Raw genomic sequence first — 19,125 nt, 5'->3', positions numbered from 1 at the left:
TATCTTGTTTCTTCTTTTTTCTCATTTCATTTTGCCCCTTCTCAAAAGTCTATTTTGCTTTTAACCACTGCCTCCCTTAATCTGCCCTACCTTTGATCATTACCCCCCTTTTCTCTTATCCCCTTCCCCTCCTATTTACTGGATTGGATAAGTTACATTTCTATACACAATTGTGTGTGTATACATATTCTTTTTTTTGAAATAATTCTGAGAGTGAGGTTTAAGCACAGCCTGCACAGTTCCTTGTACATCTTTTTTGTATTCTACTTCTCCTTTCCCCCTTCTCTCAGTGCATCCCTGTTTCTTTCCCCTTAATTTTTTTTGCGGGGGAATCATTCCAATATAATTATCTCCCACCTATGCCCTCCGCCTATGTAAACTCCTATAATTTCCCTAATAATGATAAAGTTCGTAAGAGTTACACGTATCATCTTCCCATATAGGAATGTAAATAGTTTATTGAGTCCTTTATGACTACTCCATGTTTACCTTTTTTTATGTCTCTCTCTTGAGTCTTGTGTTCAAATGTCAAATTTTCTATTTAGCTTTGGTCTTTTTATCAGAAATACTTGAAAGCCCTCTATTTCATTAAATATTCATTTTCCCTGAAGGAAAGAAAAAACTCAGTTTTGCTGGGTAAGTGATTCTTGGTTTTAATTATAGCTATTTTGCCTTCTGGAATGTGATATTCCAAGTCCTCCACTTCTTTAATGTGGAAGCATCTAAATCTTGTATGATCCTGATTGTGCCTCCACAGTATTTGAATTGTTTCTTTCTAGATGCTTGAAGTATTTTTTTCACTGATGTGGGAGCTCTGAAATTCGGCTATAATATTCCTGGGAATTTTCATTTTGAAATCTCTTTCAGGAGGTGATCCAGTGGAATCTTCCAATGCCTATTTTACTCTGTGGATCTAAGGTATTGGGACAGTTTTCTTCAATTTTTTTTTTTGAAATATAAAGTCTAGGTTCTTTATAATGGTTTTCAGGCAGTTCAATAATTCTTAAATTATCTCTCTTTGATCTATTTTCCAGATCAGTTGCCTTCCAATGAGATATCTCACATTTTCTTCTATATTTATTTTTCATTTTTGTGACTTTGTTTTTTTATTGTTTCTTGATGTCTTGTGGAGCCATTAGATCATACTTGCCCAATTCTAATTTTTGAGGAATTATTTTCTTCAGTGAGATTTTGTATTCAGTGACTTTTTTTTCCATTTGGCCTATTCTGCTTATTAGAGATTCTTTTCTTCAGTGAATTTTTGTGCCTCTTTTAACATTAGGCCAATTCTGTTTATTTTTTTATTTTTATTTTTTAGAAATATATTTCTAAAGTTTAATAATTTACAAGTTGTTGTTATTTTAATTATGTAAGTTCATTTTTCTGTGCCAGGCAGATGTAGGATTAAAAGAATGAGAAGTTACATGGACAAAGCTTCTCAGTGGCCAGAAGGGGCTTGAATGGAGCACTATACTGGAAGAAAGGAAAAGAAAGTTGAGTTGATGAGGGTTTAGCCTTAGATGAAACCCTGTGCTACCCTTTTCAGTCTCAGTTTTTCTTTGAACGGAGGCTTTGGCTGTAGAGGAAATCATTGATAAAAGAAGAGACTAGGAATAGTGAGGGAGGAAATAGGAATAATTCAGATTGCATCTAGTCTGTGATCAGGAAGAAATAAATTATTGGGCAAAAGTGCACTTTGGTTAGAAACTTACTCTATTTAATCGTGTGCCAGAAACTGAACCAAAGGTGATTTTACAAGTTAACCACAGGACACTTCCAGCATGTGACTCAGGTATTAAGTGAATACTCCATTCATTTCCTGGGAAGCTTTTCTCCAAGTCCACAAGTATCCTTCCTTGACTTCTGTTAGAGGCAACAGGAGCTCACTTGAGAGCTCTCCATCCTCACCCAGTCTTCTGGAGAGAGCGGGGAGAGGAGAAAAGGGTCAGGGCCCAATTACGTGGAGGAAGTTCACAGGAACTTTTTCAGCTTTGTCTTTCCCAAGTGTCCTCCACACTGTTTCCTGTTGTGAGCACCATTCCTCAGAGCGTCGTTTAACTCTTCGGGACTGGACCTTGTTCACTTTGTTTTGGCAGAGTGATGTTACCTGGGGGGGGGGCACAAAATACTCCTCGACAGTCTGCTGAGAGTTCTGTAGCAGGGCTTCCGCACAGCTGCCTTCTACCACGTCATCTGCTCTCAGGTACAGGCACCGGTCTTCCAGCACCGACGCCATGGGCGCCACGCCGTCCGTGTCCACGGCGCGGAGCTGCCCCGCAAACTCGATGGCCGCCTGCAGCCGCGCCACGCCCTCGCGGTTTCGGAAATCCACCAGGGCCAGGCGCTCCAGGTGCTCGATCCTCTCTGGGCTGGGGCCCGAGGCCTTCTCCGAGTCACTCCCTGCAAACGGCAGCTCCCGACTCGTGCTCCCGGCGCCCCCGCTACCGCACCCGTCGCGCCGGGGCCCCGCCCTGCCCGGAGCGCCGCTCGGAGCGTCCGACGCCACGGGCCACAGGCTTCACTGCGAGCGAGAAACCTGTTTATTTTTTTTAAGGTGTTATTTTCATCAGTATTTTTTGTGTCTCTTTTACCAAGCTGTTAATTCTCCTTTCATAATTTTCTTGACTCACACTCATTTCTTTTCTGAATTTTTCCTGTATCATCCATCTCTTTCATTAACTCTTCCAGGAATTATTACTGGGCTTGAGTCCAATTAGCATTTTTCTTTGAGGCTTTTTTGTAGCTGTTTTCACATTGTTGTCTTCTGAGTTAATGTTTTGATCTTTCTTGCCATGGTAGTAGTTTTTTTATATTAAAATTATTTGTTGTTGTTTGCTCATTTTTCCAGCCTATTTATTATTGACTTTGAACTTCATCGTAAAGTTGGGCTCTGCTCACCTGAGGGTGGGAAGGCACCTTCCCCAATTTCAAGCTTTTTGTACCACTAATTTCATAGATAGTTCTGGAGATCTGGTAGTTTTTGGTGCTTCCAAGGTGGTGTGATCCTGGGAGGGGTATGGTCACTGCTCTCCTGGTCTGTGCTCTGGTCTTTACTAAGAAAGTATCCCTAGTCCTCTGCAGCTGCACACACTAGTGCTCCTCTCTCCTTTGGTACAATGACCAAGGTCCCTGCTTACTTGTGACTAACCTCACTAATGCCCCTCTTCATCCTGGAACCATGACCTAGAACTGCATATGAACAATAGAGCTGCCAATCAGAGTCAGCCATATCCAATGACAGTGAAGGGTCCTCTATAATCTCTTTCTGAGCAGTTGTCCAATGCCCTCACCATCTCTGGCCTGAGAGCTCCCAAAGCTGCTGCTAGAGCTTCTGTGACCACTGCTGCCCCACCACATGTATGAGGTCTGGACCTGTACTGACCTTTACGTCAGTGTTAGAGACTTCTTCTGCCTACCTCTTTAGTTTTCTTAGGCTGGAAAAAAATCTCACCCTGACTTTTTGTTGGCTCTGCCACTCCAAAATTTGATTTACAGTGACATTTTAAAGTTGTTTGGAGGGGAATGTTGGGAGAGTTCAGCTGGGTGACTGCCCTTAATCCACAATCTTGCAATCTCATTATTCTTGAAAACAATTTAGTGACTAAAAAGCCCCTACTAATTGTACATGGCTTTTGATGCAGCAATACCATTACTAGGCATATGCTCCCAAGGAGATCAAACACAGAAAGAATGGGTATATACACACAGACACAAAGACATACATACATACATACATACATACATACATATACATATATACACACATAACTTTTATTGTGGCAAAGTAGATACCCATCAATATTGAATTGGATAAAAATTTGATGAATGAATCTAATAGAATATTATTACACTATAATAAATGGCTAATGGGAAGAATTCTGAGAAACTTTGTAAACTTTATGTGAACTAATGAATAAATCAATCAAATAACTGTTTATTAAGTACTTATTGCTTTATATGATTCTAAGTGCTAGGGATAAAAATAGGAAAATTCAAAGGAGAATGGGTTTAAGGGAAAAGATAAAGAGGTCTATTTTGAACATGTTGTGTTTAAGGCATTTATGGGACATCCAATCTGAAATGTTTAATAGTCATGCAGTACTGGAACTCAGGAGAATGATGATGGCAGGGTATATAAATCTGGGAGTCATCTGCATACCAAGGGAACTGATGAGATGAGAGAGAGAGAGAGAGAGAGAGAGAGAGAGAGAGAGAGAGAGAGAGAGAGAGAGAGAGAGAGAGAAGCAGAAGGCCCAAGGCAAATCTTTGAGTTATACTCACAATTAGGGCTCATGATATGGATGTTGATTCTACAAACACTGAGAAGGTGAGAAAAATGGTTATACTCATAGGAGACAAACCAAGAGAACAGTGCCAAGAAAGTATACAGGATATAGAGTGAAATAACTAAGAATATAATAGGTATTTATCGCAAAAATGTAATGGAAAACAATGGTAAAAGACTTTAAAACTTTGATCAACACAGTGACCTATAATAACTTCAGAAGACTGATAGTGAAGTATATTTCTTGCCTCTTAGAAGAGATGTGGTACAGAATGAGTATGTATTTTCAGACATGGCCAATATGCTGGTTAGTTTTGCTTGACTATGATATTTCTTATAAAGGTAGCACTATAGGGTAGTGGTGAAGATAGAGGTGGAGGTGGGGATGGGGAGAAATTTAATGGAAAGTGTCAGTGATCAATTTTCAAAGGAAGAAATCCAAGTTCTCAACAGCTATATGAAAAACTGCTCCAAATCACTAACAATTCAAGAAAGGAAAATCAAAGTGACTCAGGTTCTATCTCACCCCTATCAGATTTGTAAAGACGCAGAAAAGAAAATGACAAATGTTAATGGGTGTGCAGGAAAATAGACACACTAATGCTCAGTTAGAACTATGAATTATTCTAGCCATTCTGGAAAACAGTTTGGAACTATGCCCCTAGACTTCCTAACCCGTGCATACCCTTCAACCTAGCAATAGTAGTACTAGGCTTATATCCCAAAGAGATCCAAGAAAGAGGATAAGGGTCCATATGTACAAAACTATCTATGACAGTTCTTTTTTTGTTTGTGGTGGCAATGACTGGAAACTAAGGGGAGGGGTGTCAATTGAGGGATGTTTGAAAAAATTCTGGTATTATATGAATGTAGTGATGATACTATTGGGCTATAAGAAATGACAAAAAGTCATGATTTCAGAACAAGGTGGGAATACTTGTATGAACTGATACAGACTGAAGTGAATAGAACCTAGAGAACAATTCATTGAATAACAACTATATTGCAAAGACAAATAAACTGGAAAGATTCAAGAACTCTGGTCAATGCAATAGCTTTCCTTTGTAGGCTACACCTTCCCACAGAGTAAATTTGGCTCATTGATTTCTAATTAAAATTTCTTCAGTTTGTGAATTTTAAATAAATACACCCTTTATTTGAGCTTTATTATCTCACCTCTAAGGGATCTCCTTCCCTATCATTTAAGACAGCCCTCCTGATAATTGATTACAAGGAGAGTTTTATAATCTGCATCAGCAGTAGAAGATAAGATAGTTATCAAGGAAAACCTGAACTGCTCCAGAGCAACTGACTGGAAAGGTTAACTAAATTCCAAAGAGGAAGAAAATACCCCCAACCCATCTTTTCCCTTTATCTGTGCTGGACTGGCATATCTTCTTATTCTTTAAATGAAGGTTAAATTTTTGAGCTTTCTAGAGGACCAGTGATGAAGCATGTTACCCATGTTCTGACAGAAAGATGATAGACTCAACAGTTAGCCAACAATAGATGTACATTAATATCACGCTTTCAGTTTTGTAAAACTCTTTAATATGCTATCTCATTTGATTCTTATTACAAGTCTTAAGTCTTAGCTATTATCCCACTTTCAATAAACATTTCCCTATCCTCTTTAATGCTAGTGCGTTCCCTATGAGATTATCTTTAATTTGTCCTGTATATATTTTGTTTGTATATAGTTTGCATGTCCCCTCTCCATTAGATTATATGTACATAGAGATAGATGGGGCGGTGGAATCTTATTGGCAAAATCAGTCAGTTTAGTTTGCAACCAGTTCTTATCAGCTGTGGTTCTGGTAATTGACCACTCTAGACCTTCCCTTCACTCCTTTCTGTTATATACAGTCAAAGATGAATACCATCAGAGATCCACATTCTTCTGAAGACAGAGAAGAAGAAAAAAAACATCTCTCCTGAACCAGTTTTCACAACATTTCCCTGAGAAACAAATAGTTTAGGCACACCACCAGCCATTACAGGGGTAGAATTCCAAAGTATACTACTTTTTGCACAAACTCCTTGACCTTATTCATGTACAGAGCCACCACTCTATATAAAATTCTTAGGGGGAAAAAAGGTAAGAGGTCAGTTAGTCAGAATTACTGCAACAATGGAACACTAATGCTGAGTTATTTGGTATCAGGTTTAGGGCAAGAAATGTGGCTAATCAGAGGGCACAGTTACAGCTGTGCTATAATGGAGGTTGCTTCCAGCTTTCCACAGCTGCATCCCCAGAACTCAGAGCCCCCTATTTGCAGATACACAGCAGCTGTGAAGGCTCCAAGCCACAGACAGTCCAAATCCCTAGAAAAATGCATTTAAAAAGATAAAATGGCAATCTCCCCAAATATTAGTAAAATGATGAATGTCTAAAAATTAACAAAACTAAACAAATCTTAGTTCTTTCTTCCCCTAAACTGATAAAAAGAGCTCATGTTCAATTTTTTCATTGAATCTTTTTTTAAAAAAATTATTTTTAGTTTTCAACAATCACTTCCATAAGCTTTTGAGTTTTAAATTTTCTCCCCCTCCTTCCCTACCTCCCTTTCCAAGACAGTATGCAACCTGATATAGGCTCTACATATACATTCCTGTTAAACATTTTCACATTAGTCATGTTGTAAAGAAGAATTAGGACCAATAGGAGGAACCACAAGAAAGAATAAACAAAACAAAACAAATGGGAAAAAAGAGCAAATAGTATGCTTCGATCTGCGTTCAAACTCCATAGTTCTTTCTCTGGATGTGGATAGCATTTTCCACCATTAGACTTTTGGAGATGTCTTAGACCCATGGATTGCTGAGAAGAGCTACGTCTATCAAAGTTAGTCATTGCACAATGTGGCTGTTAATATGTACAATGTTCTCCTGGTTCTGCTCACTCCTCTCAGCATCAGTCCGTATAAGTCTTTCCAGGTTTTTCTGAAGTCTACTTGCTCATCATTTCTTATAGCACAATAGAATTCCATTACATTCATATACCACAATTTGCTCAGCCATTCCCCAACTTATGGGCATCCCCTCAATTTCTAATTCTTTACCACCATAGAAAGAGCTGCTATAAATATTTTCGTACATGTGAGTACTTTTCTCATTTTTATGATCTCTTCGGGATATAGCCCTAGAAGTGCTATTGCTGGGTCAAAGGGTATGCACATTTTTATAGCCCTTTGGGCACATTTCCAAATCGCTCTCCAAAATGGTTGGATCAGTTCACAACTTCATCAATAATGCAATAATGTTTCAATTTTCTCACATCTTCTCCAACATTTATCATTTTCCTGTTTTATCATGTTAGCTAGTCTGACATATGTGGTGTGGTACCTTCATTGACTCTTAATGGTAAATGGATATAGCAAAGAAAACAAAGTAGCATAAACCCCTAGATTCAAAACATTCTATCAGGTAATAGAGGAAGAATTCATTTATATCAAATTGCTAATTTGCAAAGTACTTATACCGTTTCTGAAGAATGTTCAAATGAGCAAAAGATGATAGCTATGAAAGTCCTTTGGAAAGTTAAAAGTCCTATATAAATGTAATATGTGATGTGTGCCAATGTTAAGTAGTAAAATTAATATTGTTGTTCCTCCCACTATTGTATTTTCCTTAAAGGGAAACATTATTCCTATAACAGATTAACAGTATGATTTTTAAAACAGTTTTTGCTATTTTAGGGAAGTTTTGATTTTAAATTTCTCAGGTTAATTTTGGGAGAGAACCTAGGGAAGATGGAGAATAGATTCAGTATGAAAAAGCCAGCAGAACAAATAGCTATAGCAGATTTTTAATTGGCATTCTTTTCAGGGCACTACATCTTTATACCTTTTTTGTTTAAGGTTGAAGGCAATATAATGTGTTTTCTTTTTTTTTTTAGTTAGACTTAAGGTATTGCTTATTTTGACTAAAAAACAAAACTCTCTTTGTACCTGGTTATCCTTGATGGATTTCATAAGTAAACTTAGTGATTAAAGATAGTCTTTTGTTGTTCAGTCATGTCAACTCTTCATGATCCCATTTGGGGGTTTCTTGGCAAAGATACTGGAGTGGTTTGTCATTTCCTTCTCTTTCTTATTTTACAGATAAGGAACTGAGATAAACAGGGTTAAGTGACTTACCCAGGGTCACACAGCTAGTAAAGTATCTGAAGCCAGATTTGAAATCAGGAAGATGACTCTTCCTGACTCTACACCCTGTATTCTATCTGCTGCGCCACCTAGCTGCCCCAAAGATAGTCTTACTAGATCTTAAAGGCAATCTTTATGATTTTTGCCCCACGTGTGACAAAATAACATGCTAGATGATACAAATACTTCCACTTTACAATGTTAAGTAAATGGTAATTTGTATATTTACCTCATTTGGAGAACTTTTCTAGAACAAAGGTGCCTCAAAGACTTATACAGTAAGCCACAAAGCATTACTTGTGATATTCTATACCATAATTGAACTGAAGGGCACATGCATGTAGCGATTCAAATCAATTCCACAAAATTCTCCTGTAAGCAAAGCAGTATTCTTTTGTCTGAGTTCCTAGTGAGTGCCTTTGGAAGATTCATAAAATATCATTTTTATAAATATGAAGTAAAAAAGATATATATAAAAAAGGAAACTCACCTTCCTGATATGTTGGGTTATCATAATGAACTTCCAGAAGAACGTAGTTAGGGTCTAATGGTGTACCCAGGGACAAGCCAACATGAGGAGGATATGAAAATCCCTAAGAATCGAGATTTATGTAAATCACTATAACATGTTCCCTACTGAAAGCTTTAATTTTAATCTACAAACTTTCAGATTTCAAAGAAATTCCAGAATTACCAAATATTTAATACCATAAAAACAAAATTAGATGGCTTGGTAAAATTATTTCCTATGAGGAAAGGAGAGAAGAAAGCCATTTTTCTTTATTTGTTTGCTTTAGGGGTGAAGGTCAGGGACCATTATTTCATGTATTCAGGCAATTCTGAATGAGGAAACTCCTACCAAGTCAGATCAGCAACTATTCCACTACTTGAAACCTTAGAGAATTACCTGAGAGAAATGAGAGGTTAAATAACTTGCCCAATATAAGACAGCTTCTATGAGGAAAGGGTAAGATATATATACCCTGGTCTTCCTGACACCAAGACCCAGCTCTCTTTCAACTTTGTGCATTGATTCTGAAAGCCAAATGGGCCAAGCATGTTAGAGACAGCATTCCTTAGAGATGCAGAAAGTGATTACACATTGATGACAAATTGTAGGCTTTTTAACTATTAATCCTACCTCACCACCAATGGCCCAAGCAAAGACCACAGTCTCACAGGTCAGGAAAGCATCTGGCATGTTGGGGTGATAGCATTCATGGCCATAATCCAAAACACTCTCATTAAAATTGTTACTGCAGTGGTAGAGGAGAATGTGGTGTACTAGGCTCTCATGGCCTTTCTGTATTACTGGTTCAACCTGTAGGAATGGAAAATGGGGCTGTGAAATGGAATCATTTTAATAAAACACAAGCAAAGGGTATATTCAAAGTATATAGACATTGTGACTAACTTGTTTTAAGCAATATTATATTGAACTATAATGTGGTTATTTGTATATGTGGGATAGTGAAATGAGCATTGGATTTAGATTGAAGAGACCTGGGTTCATGTCTAGTATGTTTCCATTGTGTGACAATGGGAAATCTGAGATCCAGCATCTTCATTTGTAAAATAAAGATAATGACATTTATAACCCTGATCCCCACAGGTTTGTTATAAGAAGAGTACCTTTTAAACTTTGAAATGCTATAGAAATGTGGCTTACTATTTGCTTTACAAGGAATTTGATATGGGGTATGATGATGATGATAATGACACAATGATGATAACTGTTCATGCTAGAATATAGACTTAACTCTTTTGTTTGTTTGTTTTTCTCAAGTATCTCTATGACTTAACAAGTCACAGTTCTAAGATTAGTAGCATTTGAATAAAATCCAGAAAGGAAGAATCAGGTGGAAAAAAATGGTCTTAAATGCCATTTAACATGCCCACTATGGGCTATTATTGTCAAGTATTAAGGGATTGATCTGTATGCCAGAGAATTAAATATGTAGCTTTTAGTTCAAATCTGCGAACACGTCATTACTACTCAGACCCTTCACCTCATGTACTCTATGTCTGGCCTCAGATCATGATAAGGTCTGACTTGTGAATCACATTTAGATACCTATGGGAAACACTGACACACCATACTTACTTTTCCAGGTCTCTGCAATGAGGAAAATACATAAGAAGCATAAAGGGGGGAAAAGAATGCTGCAGACCACCATAATTGATCCATTGTGTACCTGTATTAGATTCTGGTACTTATGCTAACAAAAACAGATGCATGCATATAAGTGGAGTTTTAACATATAAAAGATGCTTAGAAGTAAGCCAACAGGGTTTCCCAGTTTCTAAAGGATTCTTTTTTACATAAGACTCAACAAGGACAAAAAGAAGATGGAGAACAAAATACAAATGTGGTTATATCTCTGACTTGAGTCAGGAGACTGAGTTTTACTTTAAATTGTTTAACCAGTTGTTATTCTCCAAATTACTCTCTAGCTTGCCCACAAATAAACATTTTGATAGATAACATTATAAAATGACATTTGCCCAAAGGCTTTCATTCATGTATATATTGTTGGTTGGTTGTTATCCTTTGTTCTTAAAGAAGAGAAAAATGACATCACTTTGTTGGAGTCAAGGTACAGTGTGTCTAACTGTGGCTGATAAGACCAATACAAGCTTGGAATGTTCTACCGCAGGTCGGGCACAAATAGTCCACATGAACATTTGGACTAATAATGTCTCTAAATATGTGCATCTCATGTTTCTTTTGAGCTACTGAAATTCTCAGTAGAGCACAGTGCCTTCTTTGATTCAGGCACACCAAGTTAGCAACAAACTTTTCCTGCATGGAGAAGTGCTCTAATCTGTTATCATTAAGTCTTCTGGCATTCATCTTGCCTTGGGGCCACTGCTTTTGTTGAATGCGAATATTTAGCTTGGAAAGGATAAGTCTGTGATCAGTCCAGCAGTCTGTGTCACACATTGCCTTTGTCACATCTCATATTTGTTTCTTCTCCTCATAATGATATCATCTATAAAATGCCAACATTTGCTGCAAATATGGATCCACAAAGTTTTACTGCATTTAGGTAAATGGAAGACAACGTTGGTGATGAGCAGGGTATAAGATGCACAAGTCTTCAACAGTAAGTGATTATTACTGTTGCTGTTTCCCATTCTTCCCAAGGACTCCTTGCCATGTCTGGTAGTCCATGCCTTCTCTTGAATTAAAGAATTATAAGAATTGTGAGCTTGTCCTCTTTCAGCACATTGATGTCTCCAGGTCATAAAATTCATAAATTTTTTCTTTGACTTCATCAGTGTTCATCATGGTGGCAGAATATGCACTGATGGTGGTGTCATGGTGCTTTCCTGCAAGTAGCAATAGCATTGTGATAAACCTAACATTTACTCCTTTTTGTAGGCACACAAGCATGTTGATTAGATTAGTTTTTGATTGCAAAACCCATGCCAGCTTTACAATGCTCCCTTTTACTGCAGTCACTCCAGAAAAACTAGTATCTAGCTTCAACTTCAGTAGTTGGCCTTCATTTGACAGGCTTTTTTTTTTTCACTCAGGGCTCCTATTTGCATGCGATACCTGCTAAGTTCTCTTGCAACAAGAGCCGACCTGTTTTTCAGGTTTACTGGATTTCATTTTGTCCATAAGCATGCATATATTCCATGTACCAATAGTGAAATCATCTTTGCAGAAGTTTTTGTACATTTTTTTGCTTGCATTTTGACCACAGGATGGGATCCCTGCTTGCCGTGGTAAGCAGGTTAGAGTTGGGTGAAACAGACAATTTTTAGGGCACCTTTTCTAGCCCCTTCCTCACACCAGGAAGTGAATAGTGCAGTCCTTAAAAGGCTGTCCAAATACTCAGTGGGCTGCCGAATTGCACTGTTGCTTCCAGTGAGAAGATGGTTCTATGGCCTGGGATGCTTGTATGCAGCAGGGTTGACCTGCTGCTTTATCACTTGCCTGTTGCCATGGGACTTTGAGATAGGTGAAAATGGCAAAATGGTATGGGTGATGTTTTGATTAGTGCATAAATTGAGTGAGGCAGTTATATGAAGTCATTGACCTCACTCTCTTCCAGAGTCATCAACACATACACACACACACACACACACACACACACACACTTTTTTACACATGTTATCATTTGTGTTTGGAACCCTGAAGCCAAAGGTCATTTTTTATCATAACTCCTAAGAGGCAGCATAGTGAAGTAGATAAAAGAACTAGGGTTTAGAAAGACTTGGGTTCAAGTATTGCCGCTGACACAAAATACCTCTTTGACCACAGCAAGTTACTTAATCTTTCCATACTCTTGTTATTTTTCAGTAATTTTTGGTCATATCTGACTCATCACCATTTCAGGTTATCTTGGAAAAGATACTAGGGTGGTTTGTCATTCCTTCTCCAGCTTATTTTATAGATGAGGAAACTGAGGCAGAGTTAAGTGACTTGCCCACGGTCTCACAGCTAGGAAGTATCTAAAGGCCAGATTTGAACTAAGGAAGATGAGTCTCCCTGACTCTAGGCCCAGCACTCTATCCACTGCACCACCTAGTTGCCTCTTCAATTCTCTGCGCAGCTCTAAAAGACAGAATGGTTATAGATATAATGTTAACATGCATTGGTGGAGAGGGTTTTGACAGCATAAGTCCTTATATAAAAATGTCAAGTCTGGAACAAATTTGGGGTAGAAGAGGGAAGAATCATAATTCCTGAGTGCTCATAATTCATAGAATAGAAACCATGAAGGAAAATGCCCCAATTTATAAACAAATCCGTGGGAGCTTAATACTAATTTAAAAGAGAACAGGCAAAACGTTTTGTAGGAGACCAAAATGTAGGAAAAGAAAAGGCATTGGGAGAAAGAAATTGGACTCTCTTCAGGGCAATGAGTAAGAATTTTTTTATGGTTAATAACTATATACAAAGACAGTTATTAAGAGATGATCCCACTGTAGAGTAAAAAAGGGAAAATAAAGTACCCAGTAGTTAGACTCCTAGAGTGTGAGGACATATTAATTATGGATATTAAGTTATAATAACTAAGATTATTCCCTATGTCTATAGCAATTTTACATTTATTACCTCATTTGATCATCATTGCCATCCCCACCACCTTGTTTGCTACTGGATCTCAAAGATGCTTTCTTCTGAATACCTTTACTTGGTTACAAAAAGTAGTCATTGAAACTACTTGTAAAATAACCCAAAGATCATTAAGCACAAAAGCATAATAGTAGATTATCAACTTTTTCAGGGCCATTTTTTCTTAATTTCATCAAATAAGATGGGAAGAAAGATATAATAATACGTGACATTTATATAGCACTAACTCATTTGCTTCTCACAACAACTTTTGGAGGTAGGTCTTATGAACATTATTATTTAAAGATGAGGAAATTGAGGCTTGGAAAAACTAAGTGACTCACCTGGAGTCACATAACTAGTAAGTGGTTAGGGTACATTTCAAACCTATTTTCCTTATTTAAAGTCCATTGATTCATGATATTATGCTGAATAAGCCATCACTATAAAAAAGGAATACTCAAAGTTGGTTGAATGAGCCAAATTATTCAAAATCTTGCAAAGAATAATGAAAACTAAGGCAAGAAAAAAACATACAACTTAAAGTGAATTGGTATTCGGATACTAGAAAGGACTATTCCATTTTACTTTGACATAACCACATGACGGAGGAAAGAAGGAAAGGAAGGGAGGAAAGGAGGAAGAAAATGGGAGTAAAGGAGGGAGAAATAGGAGGAAAGGAAGGAAGGAAGGAAGGAAGGAAGGAAGGAAGGACGGAAGGAAGGACGGAAGGAAGGAAGGAAGGAAGGAAGGAAGGAAGGAAGGAAGGAAGGAAGGAAGGAAAAGAGGAAAAAAGGAAGGAAGGAAGGAAGGAAGGAAGGAAGAGGAAGGAAGGAAGGAAGGAAGGAAGGAAGGAAGGGGAGAGGGAGGAAAGGACAGAAGGAAAAAAAGGAGGGAAAGGAGAGAGGAAAGAGAGAGGAGAGAGGAAAAAAGGAAAGAATTGTTATTGAATTAGTTACTTAATCCCGGGCAGGGAGGTACGGGGTATAATATTAGGTGTTGGCTCCTACCCCAATCTTCATGTATGCCTTCAGGGTGATTAGAGGCTACAAGAAGTCTTGTCTAACTGAGTTGTTGGCTACTTGTTAGTAACAAAAACAGAAAAAACCTTCAGTCTGACAAAAGTAGCCCAGAGGAAAAACAAAAGAGAAAATTTTAAAAATAAGTCAGGATCTTCTAAAGAAGCGTGAGACCATTCTTTTTGGGAGAGTTTGCGTAGTTTAAGTTTTAGTCACTTCAGATTACTCTCTGTTAAGGGAGTAGATAAAAGCTGTTTAGTTTCTGCCTGGTGGTAAAATGATATTAAAGATCTCAGGAAAGGCAAAGAAGAAATTAATGCTAGAAGCAAGGCTTCAGAAGGTATTATACAAGAAAAACACCCCAGAGAGCACAAGGTAAAGTTTAAAAAATACCGATAGCCAAGAAGCTAAGGCTGAAAACTAGCAGAGATGAGAGGAATGAGAGAGAAGAAAGAGGACATAGAGTAAACACGACCAACAAAAGATAAGATATTCTCTTCATCCGCATCTTTCCCATCTGTCTCCTTTCACTAAGTGTCCTTCCTCTAAGACGGCTGATAAGACCATTTTGGCAGGACTTTTTTTTTAAACTCAATCAGTGTTCTTTAATATCTATTAGTCAACCAACAAGCATTTATCACTCTTTGTGCCCAGGCCAGATGGCAGGGCTACAAAGATAAAAATGAAACAGTCCTTGCCTTCAAATAGCAATAGGAAGAAACAATATATACATAAATTCAAAGTTATTTCAGGCAAGAGGGGCATTAGTAGCTGGGAAGACTAGGAAAGGTTTCATGAAGAAAGTGATGTTTGAGCTGAGCTTTCAAAGAAACAAGGGTTTCTAAGAGGGAGAAGTGAGGAGGAAGTACCTTTCATGCCCAGATGACACACAATTCAAAGATATGGGGATAGGAGAGAAACTGGAGTATGTTTCCTAGCTGTCTTATCTACCTCAGGACACTCACTATGTGGTAACTGAATGACCAGCAGAAGACAAGGGAAGTGGCAGGTATTCCAGAGTGAAAAAGAAGAAACAGGGAATATAATACACACCAAGTCCTGGGAAGAGGTTGGCAGCCAGCTAGATCACATGTCATGAAACCTGGAAGGGCCTTGATAGGTCAAGTAATACAACCTGTTCATTTCTTGGATGAAACCAGCTAGGTAAAAAGGTTTGTCCAATGGCACACGGCATTTGGATTCCTTTCTCTGTATTCCCAGTGCCTAGCACATAGTAGGAGTTTAATAAATACTTATTAATGTACTGACCAGCATGTTAATGCTCTTTCCACTATACTGTACTAAGTGTGCTGTCAGGGAACAAGCTGTTTTGGTTATAAGGGCCATCTACCCAATATGCAGTTGCATAAGAAAAAGAAACTGAGTTTCTCCTCCCTGTCCCCACACTCAGCTCAATAGAATATGGCTAGAGTACTTGCACTACCTAGTCTCATCATAAACTCTAATACCACCACAACATTAACAAAAACAGCTATCCAGTCATTTAATAAGGTTAATATTGATCATAAACTAAACTACCAAATAGCACTTAAGCCTAAAACAATGCCATGCTGACTCTTCAGCTTGAACTATGCACAATTGGCTAAGGTGTTCAGAACCAAATTTCTAAACCCTAGGACAAACTCGAAACACCAAAGGGCCCTGAAAATTCCTTCAGACTTAGAACCAATAAGTATTTTCAGAATGCACACTGTAGAAAGGGTTATGGGAAATGTTTCTTCTGTTTCTGCTTCTGAATGAAGGGCACCCTTGTCAAAACATGGAAAGTGCCTGCCTGCTGTTCAGTGCCTCGGCACCTGCTGTGTGCACGGTCATTACTTCAAAAAGAACTCCTCTTGAAAACCATGGGACATCACCAAAGTTAGGAATCCACATCCTTTTGTAGACTTCAAGTCATCAGTTACCTAAACAAGAACACTTACTGATACAAGCATGTTTTGTTCATCCCTCCCACCCCCTGCTTCTACTTTCACAAACGGTTTTAAAATGTGCAAACTTGCAACTGGGCCATGAATTTTTCTGAAACAATTTTTACGTGAAAACAGAGATTTATGCAAAAAGAAAGTGTCATTTTCTTGCATAATAAAGGCTTGCTTAAACTTAATTAAGTTAAAAAGATTTTGCTTCTTAAAAAAAACACAAAACTGTTAACGTGCATTTTATTTAGTTTCCAAATTTTAGATGAAAGAAAAACTAGCCTCCTTGACTTGCCCTTGTATAGCAAGCACTAGGAAAAATACAGAGGCACTTATAACCCTTCTGTGCAACTTCCTTTCCAATTATTTTTCCCAGCCAGCCCATGTAAGATGTAACCCTTGCTTGTTGAAACTTGAACAGAACACAGCTCTCCTAAATCAACTTCCAATTCAATAAATTAACATTTAAAGTGAAAGTTGGGTGGTACTGGGTGGAATCTGCAATTAGGCATAATTTCCCCCCTTTATTCTTATTCCTTCCCTCCTTCTTTTATTAGTACCCCCTTTTCCAAGTTCACTGTATATTTAACCAACTGCCAAATCTTGCTATTCTTCTCTTCACAACTTGTTTTACCTTCTCCTTCCCACTCACAAGGCTGTGACCTAAATTCAAACCCTCATTACCTGTCATCTAGATTATTGGAAGAGCCTCCTACCTGGTCTCCTTGCCTCCAGTCTCACCACTCTAATCCATCCTATACCGTGCTGCCAAAGTAATTTTCCTTAAAAGCTCATCAGACCATGTGACTCTCTTAATTCTAGTGACTTTCTCTTGCCCCTAGAATAAAATATACATTTTTCTGTTTAGCTTTCAAAGCTATTCACAAACTGGCTCCAACCTATCTTTCTAGCTTCATTGCTTCCCCAAATATGTTCTTCAATCCAGCCGAACTGGCCATCTCTCTGTTCATCACACATAACACTTTCTTCTTCTCTGTGCTTTTGCATTAGCAATCCCACATTTCTGAAATGCACTGCCTCTAACTTCATTTCACTGAGTCCCTCTCTTCCTTGAAAATGCAACCCAACCACCATCTGCAGCACAAGCATATTTCTGATTCTCCCAATTCCTAGTACCCTCCATCGCAAACTACCTTGTACTTAACTACTTTGTATTTGTTGATATTTAATCACTTTATGATGTATGCTATATATGCACATGTTTATTTACTTGTGTCTCCCACCTCTACACCACCTCAGCCCTGATGAATATAAACTCCTTTGGAATAGGGATTATTTCACTTTTTTGTACTTATATTCTCAGTGTCAGGAAAATAACCTGGTATAGTAATAGCTTAATAAATAGTTGTCAATTGATCGAATTTTTTAGTTCAAACTTTGTTTTTTATTTCCTTTTCATGTCCTCAACCCTCTGCCAAACCTCCCCATTTTCACTGACAAAATGACCTTCTTTCCACTCACTCAAGTTCCCAACTATTTTCTACTCTTTCCTCTCCATCAAAATGATCAGTTGTCAATCTCATCAATTCAACTTTCACAACACCTTTTTAATCTATTTATTTGTCTTCATTGACATAGACTCTACCTTAGTTCAGGACCTAATAAATAAACATTTATTAAGCACTTATTATGTGCCAGGCACTGTGCTAAGCTCTGAAGATAAAAAAAGAGGCAAACAACAGCCCTTGTCTTCAAGGAGCTCACAATCTAATGGACCAGGACTATGGCAATAGTTCTTAATCAGTTTCCCTAATTTCTTCCTCTTCCACCTCTAACTTCTGTACAACTGTCAAATTTATATTCCTAAAACAGATTTATCCATGTCACATTTCTTCTCAAAAATTTTCAATGGTTTTCTATGGTGTCTAGGACAGAATATAAATCTTTGTCATGACATTTAAAGTCCTCCATAATCTGAATATTTTTTACTTTTTCAGTATTATTTTATATTACCTCCCTCCCTGAACTTTTTATTCCAGACAAACTTGACTGCTAGCTCTTCCTCATAAATGACATTTCACCCCTTGCCTTTGTCCCTGATATCAGCAACACACTCCTTCGTCACCTCTAACTTGTAGAATCTTGAGTTTCCCTCAAAGCATAGTTCAGGTGCCTTCTCCTATACTGGTCTTTCCTAATTCCAGTGGTTACTATTATTTCTCTCTATCTTGGACTACTTTGTATTTGTATATAACTTGTATTTATTATAGCCATACCACCTATCCCCCAGTAGAGTATGAACAATTTGAGAGAAGGAACTGTTTTCTTGTTTGTTTTTGTATCTTAAGCACTTAGCACAATGTTTTATACGTAGTAAAAGCTTACAAAATGTTTGTTGAACTTAGTTGAAATTATTTTAATTCAATATTCAATTAGCATATAGTTTTCATCTCAATTCAAACTTCTTTATACATATATGTATATGTATATATATGCATATATATATATATGTATATATGTATAGTCTCTGATCTCATTTGTATTCTTTGTACTTATTTGTACATGAGTGGGTATATCAGTTCATGGAATTTCAAAAAATATCTCTCCACCAATTTTTTGATGTCTACAATTGAACAACTTCTGATGTCTAAAATTAAAATTAAACATTGTTCCTTTGGTTTAATCTCAAACTGTCTGAGTTGTC

At 37.6% G+C, this 19,125-nt stretch overlaps 1 protein-coding gene and 1 pseudogene across 2 annotated transcripts in view; both read right to left on the bottom strand.

Moving 5' to 3' along the window:
* The window catches only part of MOXD1 (monooxygenase DBH like 1), a 115,246-nt gene that overhangs the window by 36,562 nt on the left and 59,559 nt on the right, over positions 1–19,125 (bottom strand). For both annotated transcript variants that reach the window (XM_020987076.2, XM_078155128.1), the window contains exons 6-7: positions 9,575–9,754; positions 8,924–9,026 (exon numbers count right to left, since the gene is read on the bottom strand). In XM_020987076.2, the coding sequence (XP_020842735.1) occupies positions 8,924–9,026; positions 9,575–9,754 (283 nt within the window). The remainder of the gene's footprint in view (positions 1–8,923; positions 9,027–9,574; positions 9,755–19,125) is intronic.
* LOC110208936 (glutamyl-tRNA(Gln) amidotransferase subunit C, mitochondrial pseudogene) lies at positions 1,696–3,169 on the bottom strand (annotated as a pseudogene).

Source organism: Phascolarctos cinereus, unplaced genomic scaffold (genome assembly GCF_003287225.1).
Source record: "Phascolarctos cinereus isolate Bilbo 61053 unplaced genomic scaffold, phaCin_HiC Scaffold_5;HRSCAF=322, whole genome shotgun sequence".
Classification (NCBI taxonomy): domain Eukaryota; kingdom Metazoa; phylum Chordata; class Mammalia; order Diprotodontia; family Phascolarctidae; genus Phascolarctos; species Phascolarctos cinereus.
Note: the sequence above shows the minus strand (reverse complement) of the source record. Positions and strands in the feature narration are given on the sequence as shown.